Source organism: Trichosurus vulpecula, chromosome 2 (assembly GCF_011100635.1).
Source record: "Trichosurus vulpecula isolate mTriVul1 chromosome 2, mTriVul1.pri, whole genome shotgun sequence".
Lineage (NCBI taxonomy): Eukaryota > Metazoa > Chordata > Mammalia > Diprotodontia > Phalangeridae > Trichosurus > Trichosurus vulpecula.
The window spans coordinates 249,744,123-249,765,058 of record NC_050574.1 but is presented as its reverse complement, the minus strand read 5'-3'; the positions used below and the strand labels follow the sequence as shown (position 1 = coordinate 249,765,058).

General features: G+C 36.4%; 1 protein-coding gene across 1 annotated transcript in view; it reads left to right on the top strand.

The window, feature by feature from the left end:
• The window catches only part of HIBCH (3-hydroxyisobutyryl-CoA hydrolase), a 105,849-nt gene that overhangs the window by 66,467 nt on the left and 18,446 nt on the right, over positions 1-20,936 (top strand). Inside the window, exons 8-11 of the mRNA XM_036745573.1 lie at positions 81-226; positions 10,535-10,621; positions 11,917-11,975; positions 13,535-13,616. Of these exons, the coding sequence (XP_036601468.1) occupies positions 81-226; positions 10,535-10,621; positions 11,917-11,975; positions 13,535-13,616 (374 nt within the window). The remainder of the gene's footprint in view (positions 1-80; positions 227-10,534; positions 10,622-11,916; positions 11,976-13,534; positions 13,617-20,936) is intronic.

Below are 20,936 nucleotides of genomic sequence, written 5' to 3'. Positions count from 1 at the left end.
ATGTGGATGAGTGCTCCTCATCTGTTTCATTTGAACCAGTCCTACTGCTTTTCATTTTTAAAAATTTTCTTAAATTTCAGGACTTTTCCCTGATGTGGGTGGAGGTTATTTTCTACCACGGCTTCCAGGAAAACTTGGTTACCTCCTTGCACTCACAGGATTCAGATTGAAAGGTAGAGATGTACAAAAAGGAGGAATTGCTACGCACTTTGTAGACTCTGACAAGGTTAGGAATTTTGTATAATTCCATTTTTCATTCTGAGATAACTTGAAATTAGAGGTGTGACTGACTTTAAAAAATTGAGTTTGTAAAACTCTAGCTATAGGAACTAAATAAAAGATAAATTATTTTGCTCTATGGAAAAATTCTACAGAGTTCTCTAAGTGGTAAACTCCCTCAATGCTTTTAAAACCAGTCAATAAACAAACATTTATTAAGGGTCTTCTGTGTGCCAGGTACTGCTAAGTCCTCTCCCTTGAGGAACTTAAAATCTAATGGGGAAGACGAAAGGCGGGTAGGGAGAAGATACCCAGCAAGGACACCTGGTAGAGTCCAGTCCAAGGAGTACAGCTGGTAGGAAATGAAAAGATGGCTGGCCTGGGCACTGGAGGCTTTGGGAGGAGTTCTTTGTGCCACCCTTCAGCCCTGGAATCAGAGTGGCAGAGGTACTGAGGATTCTAACCAGGTGTGAGTACCATACCTGGTGTAGTTTCACAGGATGATTAGTTTCCTGGTGATGAGGTTTCTAGGGGCATGATCATGACACATTCCAGTCCAAGGACTGGGAATAATTGTTTTGAAAAATTTGACTCCTGTATAATTTATTTGGAATATATCTTTTGCAGAAAGCCTGGACCACCTATAATGCTCTGACTTTTATTTAAGTAATTGGCCTCTTTTCCTCAGACAGAAGCATTTTCTTGTGACCTTTGCTCTTCTAACATAGCAGAGTATATTTATTGCTTTTGATAACAGTGTGTTTCCCTTTTAAACTACCCTCACATATGCAAGATAGGGCAGTCTTTTATCCACATGTCTTCCTGACAGAGCTAATACAGTTTCTGCTTTTAATGCTGAAGCCAGATGTTATAGTACTTACAGAACAGTTAATTACAACCAGTGACTTTCAGTGATTCATCCTCATACTCTCCCCATGTTGCCAGTGCATGGTATTTGTTGCTAAGCAGGAGAGGACACCAATGTGTGATTACTGATGGAACTTTCTCTGTATACCTTCTACAGGAATACAAATGTTAGCCCTTCGAAGGGTCCTGGAACAAATAAAATTGATTCCTCATTTCATACAGATGCAGTTTACAGGTTAAGTTCCATTATAATGGGAAATGGACCTTCAAATAAGCATTGTTTAAAGGGAATTGTGTGATGATGCATACATAACCAGAAATACCATTCTCAGTTTAAAGAATTTACAAGTAAAACAGAACTGGTAGCCAGCATTTCTGTAGCAAATTGAGAGAAAGCTGTCAGAGTAGAGGGAAAGAAGGAAATGTTTTTCTTGTCAGGTTTCTGAATTGTTTGGTGTTTTGGGCTGAGATTTTTGGCTGTATTTTCTTGGTGGCTTGCTTGAGATGTTTAAAGTAAGGAAGAATGAGGGAAGTAGAAGGGTAATTGCTTTTTTTTTCCCAAAATGAAGTATGAAGAGCTTTTCCCTTGACAGAACTCTCAGCTCCATTATGCATACATGGTACAATTCCAGTACTGAAACAAGAATTTCAACAAAACCATTTGTCCTCCAGGGTTATACCTTTTTAAACAAGTTACTTACCATTCAGGCCTATTTTTGTTGCCTATCACTTCTCTTTGGAATAGTTTTTTTTTTGTGAGTTTTTACCTGTAGTTTTTAATGCTTTTCAAGAACTTAAGAATTTTCATGGGTTTTTACTTTTTTGGTAATTGCATTGATAATTTTCCTCTCTTAGTAACTGGTGAACTTCTTTGACTTAGAGTATTAAGTGGATTCATATCCCATTTTAAAACTGTTTAGATTTCTCTAGTGAGGTATTTTTTTGTTCTCTTATTTTAAAAAAAATAATGTTTGTCTAATATATATTTAAAGGCCACTTATTGAAGCTTGTAGAAGCCGGTAGAAGCCTGACCTATAGAGACACTTTTGTTTTGGGTAAAATAGTTTGGAATGTCTACAGTTACTGCTTTTCAAGAAAATTCCTTTCATATAATTATAGATATTGAATTGTTTCCTCTCAGTTGATAATTGGTTTAGTTTAAATTAGTTGGCAGCTGTATTATACTCATTGACTGTGAAAGGTAACCTCTTCAAAATTCCTGAGTCTGGCCTGTCAGATTTAGAAAGCCATACCTACAGAATCATAGAATGTTGGGGTGGAAGGTATCTTATTGGTCAACCAGGGCTGTCCTCTCCTGTACTTGAGTAGACAGAGGCCTGCAATGGTAAAGTGATTTATTCAAGGTCACACAATATCACATCTGGTATTATAAAAGTTCTACTGAGGGAAAGAAAAAGTTAAGGGCAATTTTGATATATTTTCTAAAGGCTCTGAGCTTTCCTTTCATTTTATTGTAAGTTTTGATAGCCAATTAAAAGAATTCTCAAGTGTCAACCAAGGCTTATTATAAAGAGACTATTTCAAATATAAAGCTATAAAGAGCCATTTTAAATGTTTTCAAAATATTTATGGTATATACACACATATATGCATATATGTATGGTATATACAATATATCTCACTTTATATAATAAATATGTATGTAAAATTACACAAGACTACATACTTTTTGTGAAGTATATTTTATTCTTGATTTTTAAATGACATTAATATTTCAGAGATAGTTAATCCCAATTTCTTATTTACCATTGTTTACCCATTATTCCTAATACTTTAAATCATGTTTTTATGCATCCTTCCACCTTATCACACTGTTAAATTACAGTTGAGCCCTTCTTTATGAAGATGTGCTGTGTGGAGATTTAATTCTACAAATAGGACAATATAGCTTTGTAATGAATTTTCTGTGCCAGGATATCTTGATTTATAAATGTTTAGAGTAACTGAAAGGTGGTTATGGGACAAGGTTACTTTTGTGTGTATCATCAGAATTTCCTCATTGTTTTGATGGGTAGCAAGTCTTCCTACTTCTCAGTGAACACTGTAAGCAGTGACTTAAGTTTCTTAATGCCCCTTCTAGCTTCAGGTATCCAACCAGAGATATGCCAAGCAAGTGTTCTGAGATGTCAGTAAATTTTGATACTAGTACTATAAGTGATCCTTATATTTGGAATTGAAGTTTCTGCCCTTTCCTAAAAGCATTAGTTAAGGGAAAAGGATTGAACTTGAAATGCCTGCTTCTTACCGACATACCATTCCAGGAAGAATGAATTTTTATTTGTGTTATCTGTTACACTTTGCATATAAATACTTCTTCAGAATGATGATAAATGTCAATGGGGAAATAGAATTTATTTTATAAAAATAAATTATACAAATAACTTTTCAGGAGCTCATATTTAAAGGAAACCTGGATCAAAGCCTTTTGTAAATTGAATAATCATTCTGATTGGTAGTTTTTATGAGTTAAGGCTCACATGTTGAATCATCTTTTTTCTATTTTTAAAAAATATATTATTTTTCACATTCTTTTCTTTTTAAATTTTCAGTTTCAAATTCCCTCCCTCCCACCCCTCCCCCACCCACTGAGAAGGCAACCAAAATAATATCAATAAATTATACATGTAAAATCATGCAAAACATATTTCCATATTATCCATATCACAACAAAGCAAAAAAAAAATGAAGTGAGAAAATTATATTTCAGTTTGCACTCATAGTTCATCAGTTCTTTCTTTGGAGGTAGATAACATTTTTTCATCATGAGTCATTTGGAATTGTCTTGGATCATTATATTAATCAGAGTAGCCAAGTTTTTCACAATTGATCATCATTACAACATTGCTGTTACTATGCATAATGATCTCATGGTTCTTCTTACTTCCCTTTTTCATCAGTTCATATAGATCTTCCATGCTGTTTTTTTCTGAAACTACCCTCTTCATCATTTCTTATAACACAATAGTACTCCATCACAATTATATGCCATAACTTGTTCAGTCATTACCTAATTGATGACTCAGTTTCCAATTCTTTACCACCACAGAAGAACTACTATAAATATTTTTGTACATACAGGTTCTTTCCCTTTTTCTTTGTTCTCTTCAGGGTATAGACCTAGTAGTGATATTGCTAGGTGAAAGGGTATGCAGAGTTATATAGCCCTTTAGGCATAGTTCCAAATTGTTCTCCAGAATGGTTGGATCAATTCACACTTCCACTGACATTTATTAGTGTGCCTGTTTTTCATCATCCCCTCCAGCATATGTCATTTATGGATGTTATGAGGTGGCATCTCAGATTTGTTTTAATTTGCATTTCTGTACTCAATAATGATTTAGAGCATTTTTTCATATGACTGTAGATAGTTTATATGATAGCTAGGAGATGCAGCAGACAAAATGCCAGGCCTGAAGTCAGGCAGAGGCATTGTGTTGAGTTCAAACCTGGCCTCTGGGATCATGAAGTGTTGGCCTTGACTGAAAGGGCTGAACAACAACAATAGACATCTTTGATTTTTTTCTTCTGAAAACTGTCTGTTCGTATCCTATGACCACTTATCAATTGGGGAATGGCTCTTATTTTTATATATTTGACTCAATTCTATATATATTGAGAGATGAGGACTTTGTTAGAGAACTTGTTGAAAAATTTTTTGATATTATTTCTTTGTCTTTGGTACCTTTTAGCAAAATGTAGTTTCCCTGATTATCTCTTTTAGTTAGGTCTATTTTTGCTTTTGCTTTGTCTGTTGCTCCCCCTGCCTTTTTTTTATTTCAGCTGAAGCATAATAATTCTAATCCAGCCTTTTATTTTAGTTCTCTGTGTATCTTCCTGTTTCAAGCGTGTGTCTTGTAAACAACATATCGTTGGATTCTGGTTTCCAATCCATTGTGCCATCTACTTCTGTTTTATGAGTAAGCTCATTCCATTCACAATCACTGTTATTATTACTGACTATATTTCCCTCCATTCTATTTTCTCCTATTTATCTTTTTATCTCTCTTTTTATTCAGTCCCTCCTCAAAAGTCTATTTTGCTTCTGACCACTGCATCCCTTAATTTGCCCTCCCTTTTATCATCCCCCTCACCATATCTCTTATCCCCTTTCCCATTTATTTCCCTTTTGGGTGAGATAGATTTCTATGCCCACCTGAGTGTGTATTATATTCTTCCCACTTTGAACTGATTCTAATGAGAATGATGTTCAAGCATTGACTGCCACCCTTTCCACTGTAAAAGCTCTTTCTTGCAAACCTCTTTTATGTGAAAAAATTTCCCCATTCTACCTCTGTCTTCTCTCTACTTCTCCCAGTGCATCCCTCTTTCTCACTTTTTAATTTTTTTTGAGATTATCCCAATATAACCATCTTATACTCATGCTCTCTATGTAGACTATTTCTAACCACCCTAACGATGATAAAATTCTTAGGAGTTACATGCATAATATTCCCATATAGGAATTTAAACAGTTTAACTTTATTAAGTCCCTTATGATTTTCCTTTCATGTTTACCTTTTTATGCTTCTCTTTAGTAATGTGTTTGAATGTCAGATTTTCTAGTCAGTTCTGGTCTTTCCCTCATCGATGCTTGAAAGTCCTCTATTTTATTAAACATCAATTTTTTTCCCAAAGGATCATCCTCAGTTTTGCTGGTAGGTTATTCTTGGTTGTAATCCTAGCTCCTTTGCCTTCTGGAATATTATATTCTACACTCTCTGCTCATTTAAACTGCTAAATCTTTCAATTTCTATTTTGCCCTGTGGCTCTAGAATATCAGGGCAGTTCTCCTTGATAATTTCTTGAAAGATGGTATCTAGGCTCTTTTTTTGATCATGGCTTTCAGGTAGTCCAATAATTTTTAAATTATCTCTCCTGGATCTATTTTTCAGGTCAGTGGTTTTTCCAAGGAGATATTTCACATTGTCTAACATTTTTTCATTCCTTTGGTTCTGTTTTATAATATCCTGATTTCTCATAAAGTCACTAGCTTCCACTTGCTCCAATCTAATTTTTAAAGTAGTATTTTCTTCAGTGGTCTTTTGGACCTCCTTTTCCATTTGGCTAATTCTGCCTTTCAAGGCATTCTTCTCCTCATTGGCCTTTTGTAGCTCTTTTGCCATTTGAGTTAGTCTGTTTTTTAAGGTGTTGTTTTCTTCAGTGTATTTTTCGGTATTTTTTTGGGTCTCCTTTAGCAAGTCATTGACTTGTTTTTCATGGTTTTCTCGCATCCTTCTCATTTCTCTTCCCAATTTTTCCTCTACTTCTCTAACTTGCTTTTCCAAATCCTTTTTGAGTTCTTCTATGGCCTGGGGCCAGTTCATGTTTTTCTTGGAGGCTTTGGTTGTAGGCTCTATGACTTTGTTGTCTTCTTTAGGCTGTATGTTTTGGTCTTCTTTGTCACCAAAGAAAGAATGCAAAGTCTGAGACTGAATCTGGGTGTGTTTTCGCTGCCTGGCCATATTCCCAACCAACTAACTTGACTGTTGAGTTTTTCAGTGGGGTATGACTGCTTGTAGACTAGAGAGTTCTATGTTCCACGTTTGGGGGGGGAGGTGCCAGCTCTGTCAGACCCGCACTACTCCTTCCCCAAAAACCCCCAGTCCAGACTGGGCTTAGATCTTCAGCAGGCTGTTGCATCGATTGCCTCCTCAAATAGATCCCAAAAAGAAATCTCCTAGGAATATTGTCGCCAAATTCCAGAGCTCCCAGATCAAGGAGAAAATATTGCAAGCAGCCAGAAAGAAACAATTTGAGTATTGTGGAAACCCAATCAGAATAACCCAAGATCTGGCAGTTTCTACATTAAGAGATCGAAGGGCTTGGAATGCGATATTCCGGAGGTCAATGGAGCTAGGATTAAAACCTAGAATCACCTACCCAGCAAAACTGAGTATCATGTTCCAAGGCAAAATATGGATTTTCAATAAAATAGAGGACTTTCAAGCTTTCTCAGTGAAAAGACCAGAACTGAATAGAAAATTTGACTTTCAAACACAAGAATCAAGAGAAGCATGAAAAGGTAATCAAGAAACGGAAACTGCAAGGGACTTACTAAAGTTGAACTGTTTTGTTTACATTCCTACATGGAAAGATGATGTGTATGATTCATGAGACATCAGTATTAGGGTAGTTGAAGGGAATATGCATATATATATATGTTTACATATATATATAAGTGAATGTGTATGTATGTATATATCTATGTGTATATGCATGTATGTGTATATGTGTATATATATATATATATATATATATGTGTGTGTGTGTAAAAGAGAGAGCAGACACAGGGTGAGTTGAAGATGAAGGGAAGATATCTAAAAGAAATAAAATGAAATTAAGGGATGAGAGAGCAACATACTGAGAGAGGGAGATAGGGAGAGATAGAATGGGGTGGATTATCTCGCGTAAAGGTGGCAAGAGGAAGCAGTTGTGTGGGAGGAGGGGAGAGGGCTGGTGAGGGGGGAATGAGTGAACCTTGCTCTCATCAGATTTGGCCTGAGGGGGAATACCATACATACTCAGTTGGGTATCTTACCCCACAGGAAAGAAGAGGAGGAAGATAAAAAAAATAACAGGGGGGGGGGATGATGGAGGGGAGGGCAGATGGGGGTGGAGGTAATCAAAACAAACACTTTGGAAAGGGGACAGGGTCAAGGGAGAAAATTCAATAAAGCGGGATGGGTTGGGAAGGAGCAAAATGTAGTTAGCCTTTCACAACATGAGTATTGTGGAAGGGTTATACATAATGATACATGTGTGGCCTAGGTTGAATTGCTCGACTTCTTAGGGAGGGTGGGTGGGAAGGGAAGAGGGGAGAGAATTTGGAACTCAAAGTTTTAAAATCAGATGTTCAAAAACAAAAATGTTTTTGCATGCAACTAGAAAATAAGATACACAAGGCAATGGGGCGTAGAAATTTATCTTGCCCTACAAGAAAGGAAGGGAAAAGGGGATGAGAGGGGAGGGGGGTGATAGAGGGGAGGGCTGACTGGGGAACAGGGCAACCAGAATATAAGCCATCTTGGAGTGGGGGGGGAGGGTAGAAATGGGGAGAAAATTTGTAATTCAAACTGTTGTGAAAATCAATGCTGAAAACCAAATATGTTAAATAAATAAATTTAAATTTTAAAAAAAAACTGCTAAATCTTGTGTAATCCTAACTCCACGATATTTGAATTGTTTCTTTCTGGCTGTTTGCAATATTTTCTCCTAAACTTGGGAACTTTGGAATTTGGCTATAATATTCTTGGAAGTTTTCATTTTGGGACTTCTCTCAGGAAGTGATTGGTGGGATTCTTTCAGTTTCTATTTTACCGTCTGGATCTAAGATACTGGAGCAATTTTCCTTGATAAGTTCTTGAAATATGATGTCTAGACTTTTTTTGATTGTGGCTTCCAGGTGTTCCATCAAATCTTAAATTATCTCTCCTTGATCTATTTTCCAGGTCAATTGTTTTTCTGATGAGGTATTCACATTTTCTTCTTTTTTTCATTCTTTTGATTTTGTTTTTATTGTTTCTTGATGCCTCATGGAGTTATTAGCTTTCACTTACCCAATTCTAACTTTTAAGGAATTATTTTCTTAAGTGATCTTTTGTAGCTCCTTTTCCATTTTGCTTATCCTACTTTTTAAGTTCTTTTCTTCAGTGAATTTTTGTGTCTCTTTTACCATTAGGACAATTTTGCTCTTTAAGATATTTTGGTTTTTTTTCAGTACTTTTTTGTGCCTCTTTTACCAAGCTGTTAATTTTCTTTTCAGAGGTTTATTGCATCACTCACTTCTTTTCCCAATTTTCCCTCTATTCCTCTTATCTCTTTCTTTAACTCTTCCAGGTATTGTTGTTGGGCTTGTGTCCAGTCCCTTCTTGCTGTCTTTGAGGCTTTACTTGTAGCTGTTTCTACATTGTTGTCTTCTTCTGAGTTTATGTTTTGATCTTTTTTGCCACCATAGTAGCTTTTTGTGGTCAGGTTTTTTTTGTTTTGTTTTTGTTGTTTGCTCATTTTTCCAGCCTTCTTGACTTTGAACTTTATGCTAAAGTTTGCCTCTGCTCACTTGGTGATGAGGAGGCAATGTCCCAAGTTTCAGACTTTTTTGTGTTGCTGTTTTCAGAGCTAGTTCTGGGAGGTCTGCAAGATTTTGGTCCTTTCAAGGTGGTGTGATCTGGGAAGAAGTGTGATTGCTGCTCTCATGGTGTGCACTATGGTCTTCATCTATGAAGGGCCCCTGCCTCCCTGCAGCTGCAAGTGTTAGTGCTCCTCTCTGCCTTGCAACTGTGACCAGGGTCCTTGCTCCCTTGTGACCCCACCACAAATGCTCCTCTTTACCTTGGAATTGCATCTCAGAACTGCTTATGGGCAATAGAGTCACCAATCAGCACCAGCACCCACTGCAAGCCATGGATCATCCCTTGTAATCTCTTTCTGACCAATTATCTGACCTCCTCCCACCCATTACTGTCTCTGAGCTGAGAGTTCCTGAAGCTGCTGCTGCTGCTGTCATGGCCGCCATTGATGTCCCTACCATGCTCCAGGCTGGCTCCAACTCAGGTGTCACAGACCTCTACTGCTGACCTTCTGAATTGTCTTAGGCTGGAAAAATATCTCACTCTGACCTCTTGTTGGCTCTGCTGCTCCAATATTTGATTTGAGGAATTTTTAAAAAGTTTTTTGGAGGGTAGTGTTGGGAGAGTTCCGCTGGGTACCCTTTCATCTTGGCTCTATCTCCTATTGGATCTTCTCAAAGTCATGCAAATACCTAACTTGTCCACTGACATTGTGTAAGATGTGAAGTGTTTTACAAGACTTGACCATATAGTTATGATTTAAAGAATGTAGAACTTTTGTAGATTGGTGAGCTTGCTGTAAATGCTGCATGTACAGAAATCAGTCCGAGACAAATGTGAATGTACCCTTAAATTAAAATAAGTAAAAAGTTACCCTTTCAAGCTAGTATCAGTTTTCCCATATAGTTTATGAGCACAAAGGAAATGTTTCCATTCCTTTGTTTGCTTCAACTCCTTAAAACAAGACCTCTGTAAAGTACTTCTTAGGAAGCTAGATATAATTCTTAGTAATAGCTATAAAGGCTGATTGCTGCTATCTTTTTTATCTTGAGAAAGAGTAAAAAGAAATGGCTTAATAAGATACAACTGGCTGGGAGACTAGGGGGAATAGACAAAGCTAGGTGGTGTAATTTCTCCTTGCTCAGTTTCTCTTCCACCTTCTTGTCCTCCCCCCAAGTAATATTACTTATATTAATATAGGAATGTGCCTTCCTATGTGGAGGAATAATCAAATAATTGATTCAGTAAGAATAAGTAACATCATGTCTAACTCAGATTATCTTGGGTTTTTTTAAAGTGTTTTTTAAATTGTACATTTTTTTTCTGTGAGATTTCAATTTTTCTTTAATTCTACTCTTTAGTTGACTATGCTGGAGAAAGATTTGTTGGCTCTGAAATCTCCTTCAAAAGAAAATGTGGCAGAAATCTTGGATGCTTACCAGAAGAAGGTAATCCATTTGATACTTTTAACCTCGGGTTTTAATTAAAGGAACTCTACTAAGATATTACCATATAAATGTAATAGTCACTCATATATATGAGTTTTAAGTTGAGAGACACAGAAAGAAAGAGGCTAGCTGTGAGTCTTTGCTTGAGGGCTCAGAGTTCTAGATTGTCTAAGCTGAGATTACTTCCATGTTCCTCCTAAAGAATAGATGCCTACCGAGAGGCCCGGGGAACATAACAGAATGGTATGAAAGAAGGGTCGAACTTGTTCTGTTTGGGTCTAAAGGTAGAATTGGGAACCATGGATGGAATCTGAAAGGGTAGATTTGAGTTTGGGGTTCAGTGTAAAGAAGGGCTTTATGTACTGCCTTTAGAAGTAGTGAGTTTCTTATGGAAGTCTTCACAAGGAGGCTGGGTTGCCACTTGTTACTGATGTTACATAAAGAATTCATACTCGAGTGTGGATTGCATTAGATGTCCTTGAAGGGCTTTTCTACCTTTGATAGCCTACATATTATTCTAATAAGGTTTGTCACAACTTTGCTTCTTCAGTGCCTCTTCCACAAGTGAACAGTTTGTCATGTAAAACCTATGTTGTGGGTTGAAATGTGTAGCACAGTGTTTTAGAGGTTCCACTCCAGAAGCTTGATTCTCATTTGTTTACATTTTAGTGAGCAGGATGACATTGTCAAAAAGACAACACAAAAACCATAGAGAGGGCCTGAAAGGGTCTCATGCCATATGAGGTTTTACTCCAGCAGTATATATTAGCCTCTAGTGAACATCCATCTTATAATAAAGTATATTGCAATATTCCAGTGCTTTCCTTAGAGATTATCTGAATCTACATTCTCTCACATAAGCCAAAAAGTTGTAGATTTAAAACTATTAGCACCAAGCATGATACATGAGTAGATTTGTTAATCTTTTGTGAATACTGACAAAAAGCCTGAAAATGTCTAAAATAATTCTGAGTCCATAACAAAGCATTTTTAATATTCTAAAATGAGACAATCTATGTGAAGGGCTTTATAAACCTTAAAGGTGCTATATAAGTTATCCTTATAATACTATCTGGATTTTGAACATGGTAGTAAATTATGTATTTTATCTACCATTGTAGATTTAATTTGCCTAAGTATGACAATGTTGTTTCTTAATAGATCTACGTTTTATTATTATCTGATATTAATCTATAATTATTATTATTAAATTTGTTGTCATAGCAGTTTTATAATTTCCATATTAATTCCCTCAATTAACCAAGACAAAATTTTTGTCACCTCTTTTTGTACAGTCCAAAATTGATCAAGATAAACCTTTCATACTTGAGAAACATATGGACACTATTAACAGGTATTTTTTTCAGATCTTCAGTGCTTTTCTTTTATTTCCCATTTATTTAGTCATTTATTTTCTCATGTATTTGTAGCATCTGTTTACAGCATTTATTTGGTTTTTTAGAGGATAGAGTTTTTTATTGATTTTTTTTCAGTTCCAAATTCCCCTTCCCCTACCCATGGAGAAGGCAAGAAAAACAAGACCTGTTACAAATATGCGTGTGTGTATACAGACGTATATTGTATACACACATATAATCATGCAAAACAAATTCCTATACTAGCTCTGTCCCTTGCACCTACCCCAAAAAAAAGCAAGTAAAAGAAAGAAAAAATTATGCTTCAATATGTACGCTGAATTCATCAGTTCTCTTTCTAAGGGTAGGTAACACATTTCATCTTGAGTCCTTTGAATTGTAGTAGATCCTTGTTTTGATCAGGGTACTAAGTCTTTCACAGCTGATTATCTTTAAAATATGTCTGTTACTGTGCAGATTCTCTTTCTGGTTTTACTTTCTTCACTTTATATCAGTTCATACAGATCTTCCCAGGTTTTTCTGAAACCCTCCTCTTCATCAGTATTAGCAATTATTGAGCAGCAATTTTTATGTGTAGGTATTCCTATGAGAAGAATATCTTCATTTGAATTTGCTAACAGTGCAATAATAGGAAGTTTAAAAGCTACACAGTAACTATATAATTCTAATTTAGATTCACATTGCTTTCATTCTCACTCATCTTTGAAAGTAGTTACTCCGTTTCTCCAGGGTAGTAACAGTGATTGGGATAGAGAAACAGGAATACTAGTCATTATATTTTAGGACAAGGTACCTTGACTGGGCAGAAGGGACTGACCAAAATGAAAATCTCTGTGAACTAATAAATTCTTTACAGTCATTTGTTGAAGGTATCAAATAAAATATTTTATGTAGTTAAATCATGAAAAAACCAAGTAAGACAGAGAAAAAGCTGAATAATTGTATGTTAAGCATATATAGACTTATTTTTACATCTGAGAATATTGGCATATCTATTAATTTTGATGAATGTACTAAAAGACAGTGTGGTGTAGTGGATATAGGTCTGGCATTGGAGTCTGGAAGATTGAATGAGGTTCATGCCCTGCCTCTGGCATAGGCTGGTTTTGTAATTCAGAGTCAGTTATTTAATCTTGATGTTCCCCAGGCTTCCCTCTAAGACTACTGATCTACCTTGGTAGAGGGAGTTTCTTGGAAGGTGGGAAGAGAGCCCTTTATTAGTAAAATCATAGATCCAGCCCCACCCTCCCAAACAACAACAAAACAACCCAGAAATAATCATAGTAAGTAAAGTGAAAGAATATAATAAAGCGAAGGAAGTTAGGCTTATTCCCATTAGTGAAAATTGGTCACAAATAGTTTCCCAGAGGATCTAGTCTGTTCCTTGCTATTTAAAATTAGGCTGGAAAAATTATATTTTTACTGTAGAGAGGGAAAAAAATCATGCTTTCCCCAGTTTCCAATTCAAACTCACTGATAGTTCAGAAATGGAAAATAGGTCACTAATTGGCGATACAATAAATTTTCCTCTCCATAGGTGTTTTTCAGCACGCACTGTGGAACAAATTGTTCAGAATTTACAAGAAGATGGTTCACCTTTTGCACTTGAGCAATTGAAGGTAATGTATGCATATCACCGATATAATATTATTGTGGTAAGACCTATATTATGACATTAAAAGCTTCTGAATTGTATCATCATCTCACTTTTCTTTGTGGATCCTGGGTGAGAGAACCTCTGATATCACCTCTGCAAAACTCTTGGGAACCCAGATTCCTCACTTAATTGCTGGATGATAAGAACAAATTCAAGTAGAAAGGAGACCTAAAAGAGGAGGACTCGTCTTTACTATTTTCCATGTCTTGTAGAAACAGATATGAACTAGTAGGAGAAAATGAATGATATGTGACAATTATAGCATTTTACTATAGAGTCTATCACTATGCAACAGACTAATAGAAGCCCTTTAACCAAGGATAAAAGTAGGATTGATAGGGAAGTTTAACCAATAAAAAATAAGCAAAACAGACCAAATTTAAGCAAATTTTGGTATATAAAAATGTCATCAATGATTTTGCAAAAATTTGTTATTTGGTAAATGATTACAGTGCTTACTTTTAATGACAGTGATGGACTTTGGATATAATAACTTCTTGTGAAGAATAATGATCTTAAATGTGAAGAATAATGACCTTAAAACATGCTTCTTTTAAAACAAGCTCTGAACACATTCATTTTTAAAGTATATTTTAGTCTCATACTTTGAATCGTGATGATAAATTGTTGATACTGATTTATTTTGTGGCTACTTTGTAGGTCCAATTTGTACTTCACTTTTCTCTGACTGATTTTAGCATTTGACCAGTAGCAAGAGAATCCATCTGTAGTCTAGCAGTCTTGGACAAATACTTGTACATGTGTTAATATTAGGTATACTCTAATGCTTCCTTTAGTATAATCGTCTATTAATGATGGCTCTACAGCCTATTTAAGTGGAAGAAAAACTGCTTTTATGTAATTGACCATACATTGTGTACTTATCCTACTCAAACCTGCCTCAAGTATGATGGAATATCACAGTATTTCAACATAGCATTTCAAAAGACGAGAGTGGGAATATCCTTCCTTGTACTATTAAAAAATACTTGAATTTGATTTTTTTTCATTTTTTTAGCCATAAAATATACCAATATTTTAGCTGCCCAGAATTTTTGTATACAAGTACAAAATAACCTGTGAAAATGCAAAAAAAGTCATTGTTGCTTCTACCTCTTTGAAAGGGAAGCCTCAAGTTAAAACTGTTGCCTAAATGTAAATGACTATTTTTAGTTAAATCTGCCTCTTAGTCATTCTGTAAGACTAAGATTTATTGAGTGCCTTCTGTCTTTCCAGAGGACTGTACTAGCTAATGTAATTATTGCTTATCCAGAAATAGTGAAAATGTAAGCAATACAACTAGCCATTTCATTTAACAACAGGTAAGCCTGATAGAAAATAGGAAGTCACTTAAAAAATGGAACAGATAATAATGACCTATTTTTAATTGGTTTTTAAGCTTTATAAAGTGCTTTCCTCAAAATAACCCCTTCAGAAAGATAGCACAGATATTAATATCCCCATTTTACAGATGAAAAAATTAAGGTTTAGAGAAGTTAAATAGCTTATCAAAGTTTACTGAGGCCTGAGATAAATGGCAGGCCTGAGATTTGAACCGAGGTAATCTGTCTCTAATCTTTAAACCTAACTACATTTGATTAAGCAGAACTGGTTAACCTTAAAGTGTGCAGAATGAATCAAACAGCCTTTTTAGTGCTTTGGTATCCTTCATTAAGAGAGAGAAAGTCTTGGAAAGCTAGCAGACAGTCAAAATAGGGAAGCAGCATGATGCAGTGGAAGGAGTTTTGGAATCAGATGATTTTGGTTTAGATCCCAATTCTGCCACCCGTGTGTTCAAACAAGTCACATAACCTCTCTAGGCTTCATTTTGTTCATCTGTAAAGTGAGGGAGTTGGACTAGATGAGCTATAAAACCCCTTCCACATCTGAATCTATGAACCTCTTCCTGATGGGCTTTTATTCACCTGCTCTTGAAATACAGTGAGTAAAAGCTAGCCCGTTATAAGAAAGGGATGAGATACATTATCTGCTGCTGTTAAATAATGGTAGGAACTGCCTAGTGCAGAGGTGAAATAAATTCCTCATAAGTCCTGTTGACTTGTGCTATGCCCTAGCCTTTAGAGTCAGAATTCCCTCCTTCAGGCATGCTAAACAGAGACACAGAAAAAGCTCTTTAGACAGAAAATGATCCCTTGAGTAAAAGACAGTCAATTTACATCTCTGAACAGGTATTATACAAGGGTTCAGTTAATTATAATACTTTAAGAAATTTCTTCTTCTTTGCCAGTGTAAGATTTAGGGATTTAGTTGATTTTAAAAGTATCTTTTTTTTTGTCCTGAGCTATCAGAGAACTACATATATCAAATAGAATGGAAGTTAAGTTCCTTGAAGTGAGAGACCATTTTATTTTTGTCTTTGTATTCCTAATTCCTAGACAGTGCTTGGCACATCATAGGTGCTCAATAAATCTTTGTACAATAAATGAACAAATGAATGTATGTAACCACCTAAAAAGAAATCTCCATTGTGTTTCCAGTTATTGGTTATCCAGCTTCCACTTGAATATCTCTACTGAGGGGGATTTTAATTCTGTTTCTGTGTTGATGTAATTGTTAAGAATTCCTAATCTTGAACTAAAATCTGCAACTTTGCAACTTCTACCCATTTCTCCTAGTTACATTCTTTTGGGCTAGTCAGAATAAGTCTAATCCTTTTCCATACAATGGTACTTCAGACATTCAGAAACTGCATTTATGTCCCTATTCCAGGTTAAACATCCTCAGTTTTATGAATCAGTTCTTTTATGGTCTGATCTTGAGCCCCTGTCTCCATACTGGCCACCCACCTGGAGAGGTTCTGTCATTTCATTAATTGTTGTTGTTCAGTTGTGTCTGACTTTTCACGACCATAAAAAATTCCACTTAATAGTATTTTATTTTTTCCAATTACATGTAAAGATAGTTTTCAGCATTCATTTTTATAAACTTTGAGTTCAAAATTTTTTTCTCCCTCCCTTCCCTTCCCCCTCCCCAAGACAGCATGCTCTATATATGCTGATATAGGCTATACATGTACAATTAAACATATTTCCACATTAGTCATGTTGTGAAAGAAGAATCAGAAAAGGGGAAAACCACAAGAAAGAAAAAACAAAAAAAAAGATAGAGAAAATAGTGTGCTTCAATATGCATTAAGACTCCATAGTTTTTTTTTCTCTGGATGTGGATAGCATTTTCCATCATGAGTCCCTTGAACCATCTTAGATCACTGCATTGCTGAGAAGAGCTAACTCTGTCAAAGTTAGTCATCACACAGTGTTGCTGTTACTATGCACAGTGTTCTCCTGGCTCTGCTCACCTCACTCAATATCAGCCCACATAAGTCTTTCTAGGTCTCTCTGAAATCCGCCTGCTCATCAGTTCTTATAGAACAATAGTACTCCATTACATCCATACACCACAATTTCTTCAGCCATTACCCGACTGACGCACATCCCCTCAATTTCTAACTCTTTGCCACCACAAAAGAGCTGTCATAAATACCCTTATACATATGGGTCCTTTTCCTTTGTTATCATTTCTTTGGGATACAGACCCAGTAGTGGTACTGTTGGATCAAAGGACATGCATAGTTCTAGAGCCCCTTGGGCATAGTTCCAAATGAAGCAAGCCTCTTTTAATTTCATGGCTGAAGTTGCTACCTGCAGTGGTCTTTGAGCCCAAGAATATAAAATCCAACACTGCTTAATAGGACCAGTTGCCAAGATCTTCATTTTTTTATGTTAGGCTTCAAGCCAGCTTTTCTACTCTCCTCTTTCATCCTCATCAAGAGGCTTTTTGATTCTTTTCACTTTCTGCCATCAGAGTGGTGTCATTTGCATACCTGGTTGATGTTTCTCCTGGTAACATTAATTCTGGCATTTAATTTGTCCAGCCTGGCATTTCGTATGATGTACTCTGCACATAAGTTAAATACAGCATACAGCTTCGTCATACTCCTTTTCCAGTCTTAAACCAATCAGTTGTTCCATGTTTAGTTCTAACTGTTGCTTCTTGACCCACATACAGGTTCCTCAGGAGACAAATGAGATATGGTACTCTCATCGTTTTGAGAACTTGCCACATTTTGTTTCAATCCATACAGTCAAAGGCTTTAGTGTCATCAGTAAAGCAGAAGTAGATTTTTTGGAACTTCCCTGTTTTCTCCATAATCCAACAAACATTGGCAATTTGGTCTCTAGTTCCTCTGCCTTTTTGAAAACCAAACCACTTCTGGTAATTCTTGGTTCACATATTGCTGAAGTTTGTCTTACAGAATCTTAAGCATAATCTTGCTGGTGTGTGAAATAAGTGCAGTACAATTGTTCAGTAATTTGAACATACTTTGCCACTACCCTTCTTTAGGATTAGGATATAAACTGATCTTTTCTAATCCAGTGGCCATTGTTGAGTTTTCCAAAATTGCTGGCATACTGAGTACAGTACTTTAAAAGCATCATCTTTTAGGATTTCAAATAGCTCATTTGGATTTCTTCACCTCCTCTAGCCTTATTGTTAGCAATACTTCCTAAGGCCCACTTAACTTCATTCTCCAAGAGTTCTGGCTCTAGATCGTGACTATCAGTGATATTTACTTCTTTCTTGTATAGTTCTCCTTTGTATTCTTGCCACTTCTTCAGAATGAACCGGATTGGAACAGTAACTCTGAGAGTCAACCTTTCCAGCTTGATTTTTTTTCTAGTTAAAGGGTCTATCCCTTGATTCATTTCTTAAAGAGGCCTGTTCACTGCCTGGGCATTACCTCACTCAAAGTGAGTGGATCAAAAGGCCTTAGCCTAAATGGGCCAGGGTCTCCCATTGCATCCTGGGTCACCTCCAGTCATCCTGATGAATAACTGGCCTCTGGATCCAGATGGCTCTGGAGAAGAAAGTGAGGCTGGTGATCTTGCACAGCTCTCCCTCATTGAAATCAAAGTCAATTGCAACTCATGTTATCATTTCCCTGATGCCATGGTCCTCTTTGAAAATGAAGAACAAACACAAGCCATCTCTTCTTAATTTCTTCTATTTCTGTTAATTTCCTACAACTTTAGTCTTTTATCATGCCCATTTTTGTATGAAATGTTCCCTTGGTACCTCTGATTTTCTTGAAGAGATCTTGTCTTTGCCTTACTCATTTAAGAAGATTTTCTTATCTCTCCTTGCTATTCTCTAGAAGTCTTCATTCAGTTGGATATATCTTTCCCTTTTGCTTTTCTTCTTACCTAAGCTATTTGTAAAGCCTCATCAGACAGCCATTTTGCTTTCTTGCTCTTTTTCTTTGAATTTTTATTTTGATTGTTGCCTCCTGCACAATATTGTGAACCTTACAGTTCTTCAGGCACTCTATCTACCAGATCTAATATCTTTAATCTATTCATCACTCCCATTTCATGTTCATAAGGGATGTTATTTAGGTCATAGTGTATGGTCTGATGGCTTTCCCTATTTTCTTCAATTTAAGTCTGAATCTTGCAATAAGAAGAAGCTCTTGATCTGAGCCATAACCGACTGTATAGAGCTTCTCCATTTTTGGCTGCAAAGTATATAATAAATTTGATTTTGATATTGACCATGTGGTGATGTCCATGTTTAGAATCACTTTTTGGATTGTTGAAAAAGAGTGTTGAAAAAAGCAAGTTATCTTGACAAAGCTCTGTTAGTCTGTGCTCTGCTTCATTTTGTACTCAAGGCCAAACTTGCCTGTTATTATAATTATTTTTTATTTCCTTACCTTCCTTCTAAAATGTGGCATCCAGAAATGAGTATTGCAGAGGATAACAGGACTATTAGAACTGAATATTATGTTTCTCCATATGATTTAGGATAACATTTTGGGGGGATTCTTTGACACTCTTGTCTCATTTTGAGTTGACTGCAATAATACCCCCAGATCTTTTTTCACATAATCTGTTGTCTAGCCAGGCCTCCTCTAACTTGCACTAGTTAAATTTATTTTTCTAGCTCAAGTGTAAAACTTTACATTTATTCCTATTGGGTTTCATCTTATATAGATTTGCTACATTATTTTACCCTATTTTATATCTTTTTTGAATCCTAACTTATCCATTGTTAGCTATTGCTCCCAATATTATGTCATTTGCAAATTTGGTGAGCATACCATTTATGCCATCACCCAAGTCATCCATAAAAAGGTTAAAAAGCATAGGGCAAGGGTAGGTTCTTGGGGTACTCTAGCAAGGTGTCTAGGCCATCCTACACCACTCTTTGACTCTCAGAGTCAACCAGTTCTGAATCTTTCTACCTATACTATCATCTAGTCTCCATTCTCCATCTTCTCTACAAGGATGGCATGAGAGAATGTGTGAAATGCTTTGACAGATTCTAGGTTTACCATGTCTATAGAATCCTTCTGATCTTGATGCTCTGTCTAAAAAAAGAAATAAGGTTAGCTTGGCATGACTTATACTTGAACCATTTCTGGCCCTTAGGTTATCACTGTTTCCTTTCCTAATGTCACTCAATTATAATAACACAATCCAGAACTTCTCCAGGAATAAAAGTTAAACTCATTGGTCTATAGTCTGTAGGTTCCCTCTTCCTTTTATTGAAAATGAGGCCATTTGCTTTTCTATAATACTGCAACATGTTTCCAATTCTGCACAGGATTTTAGAGACCACCGAAGGTGTTTCACCATTCACATTTAACTGTTCTTTTAGTACCTTAGGACAGGGCTGTCCAACCTAGGCTTTTATTGAAACAGTAGACAATATATTTTGATTTGCCATTTTAGTGAGAGCTCTGCAGTAGTTCGACTTTGTTTACTAAAGCATTTATGTAAATTTCTATGCCTGTAGGCAGGACCACATAAATTGCACTGTGGGCTACATGCGGCCTGCCAGCCACATTTTGGACACAGCCCTGCCTTAGGATATAGTTTAGCAGTGCCTACTTACTTGAACTCAGCTAAGTGCAGGGCTGTAACCAGGGCCTGCTAGGAGTGTGCTGAAGAGTGCTAACTTCCATGGACTACACTTACTCCTTAGGGGCATTTGCATCTTCCCTATAGCAAGCAGTTCAGAGATCACTGCCCTTGTACTGCACAGTGTGAGGCTATACCCTTGTTTGGTTTCTACCTTATGGTCCCATCACTGTGACACTCCCCTCTCATTCAATTTGCTTCCCTCTCCTGCCCCTCCCCTCAAAAAAAGAAAATGCTTGAAGAGGTGCAGGTAGGTCTCTGATGGAAATGGAGTACTTATTCTTCCAGAGCAATGGCATCTCTGGTTGGACAGTCCTCTGTGCCATTGTAGTACCTCT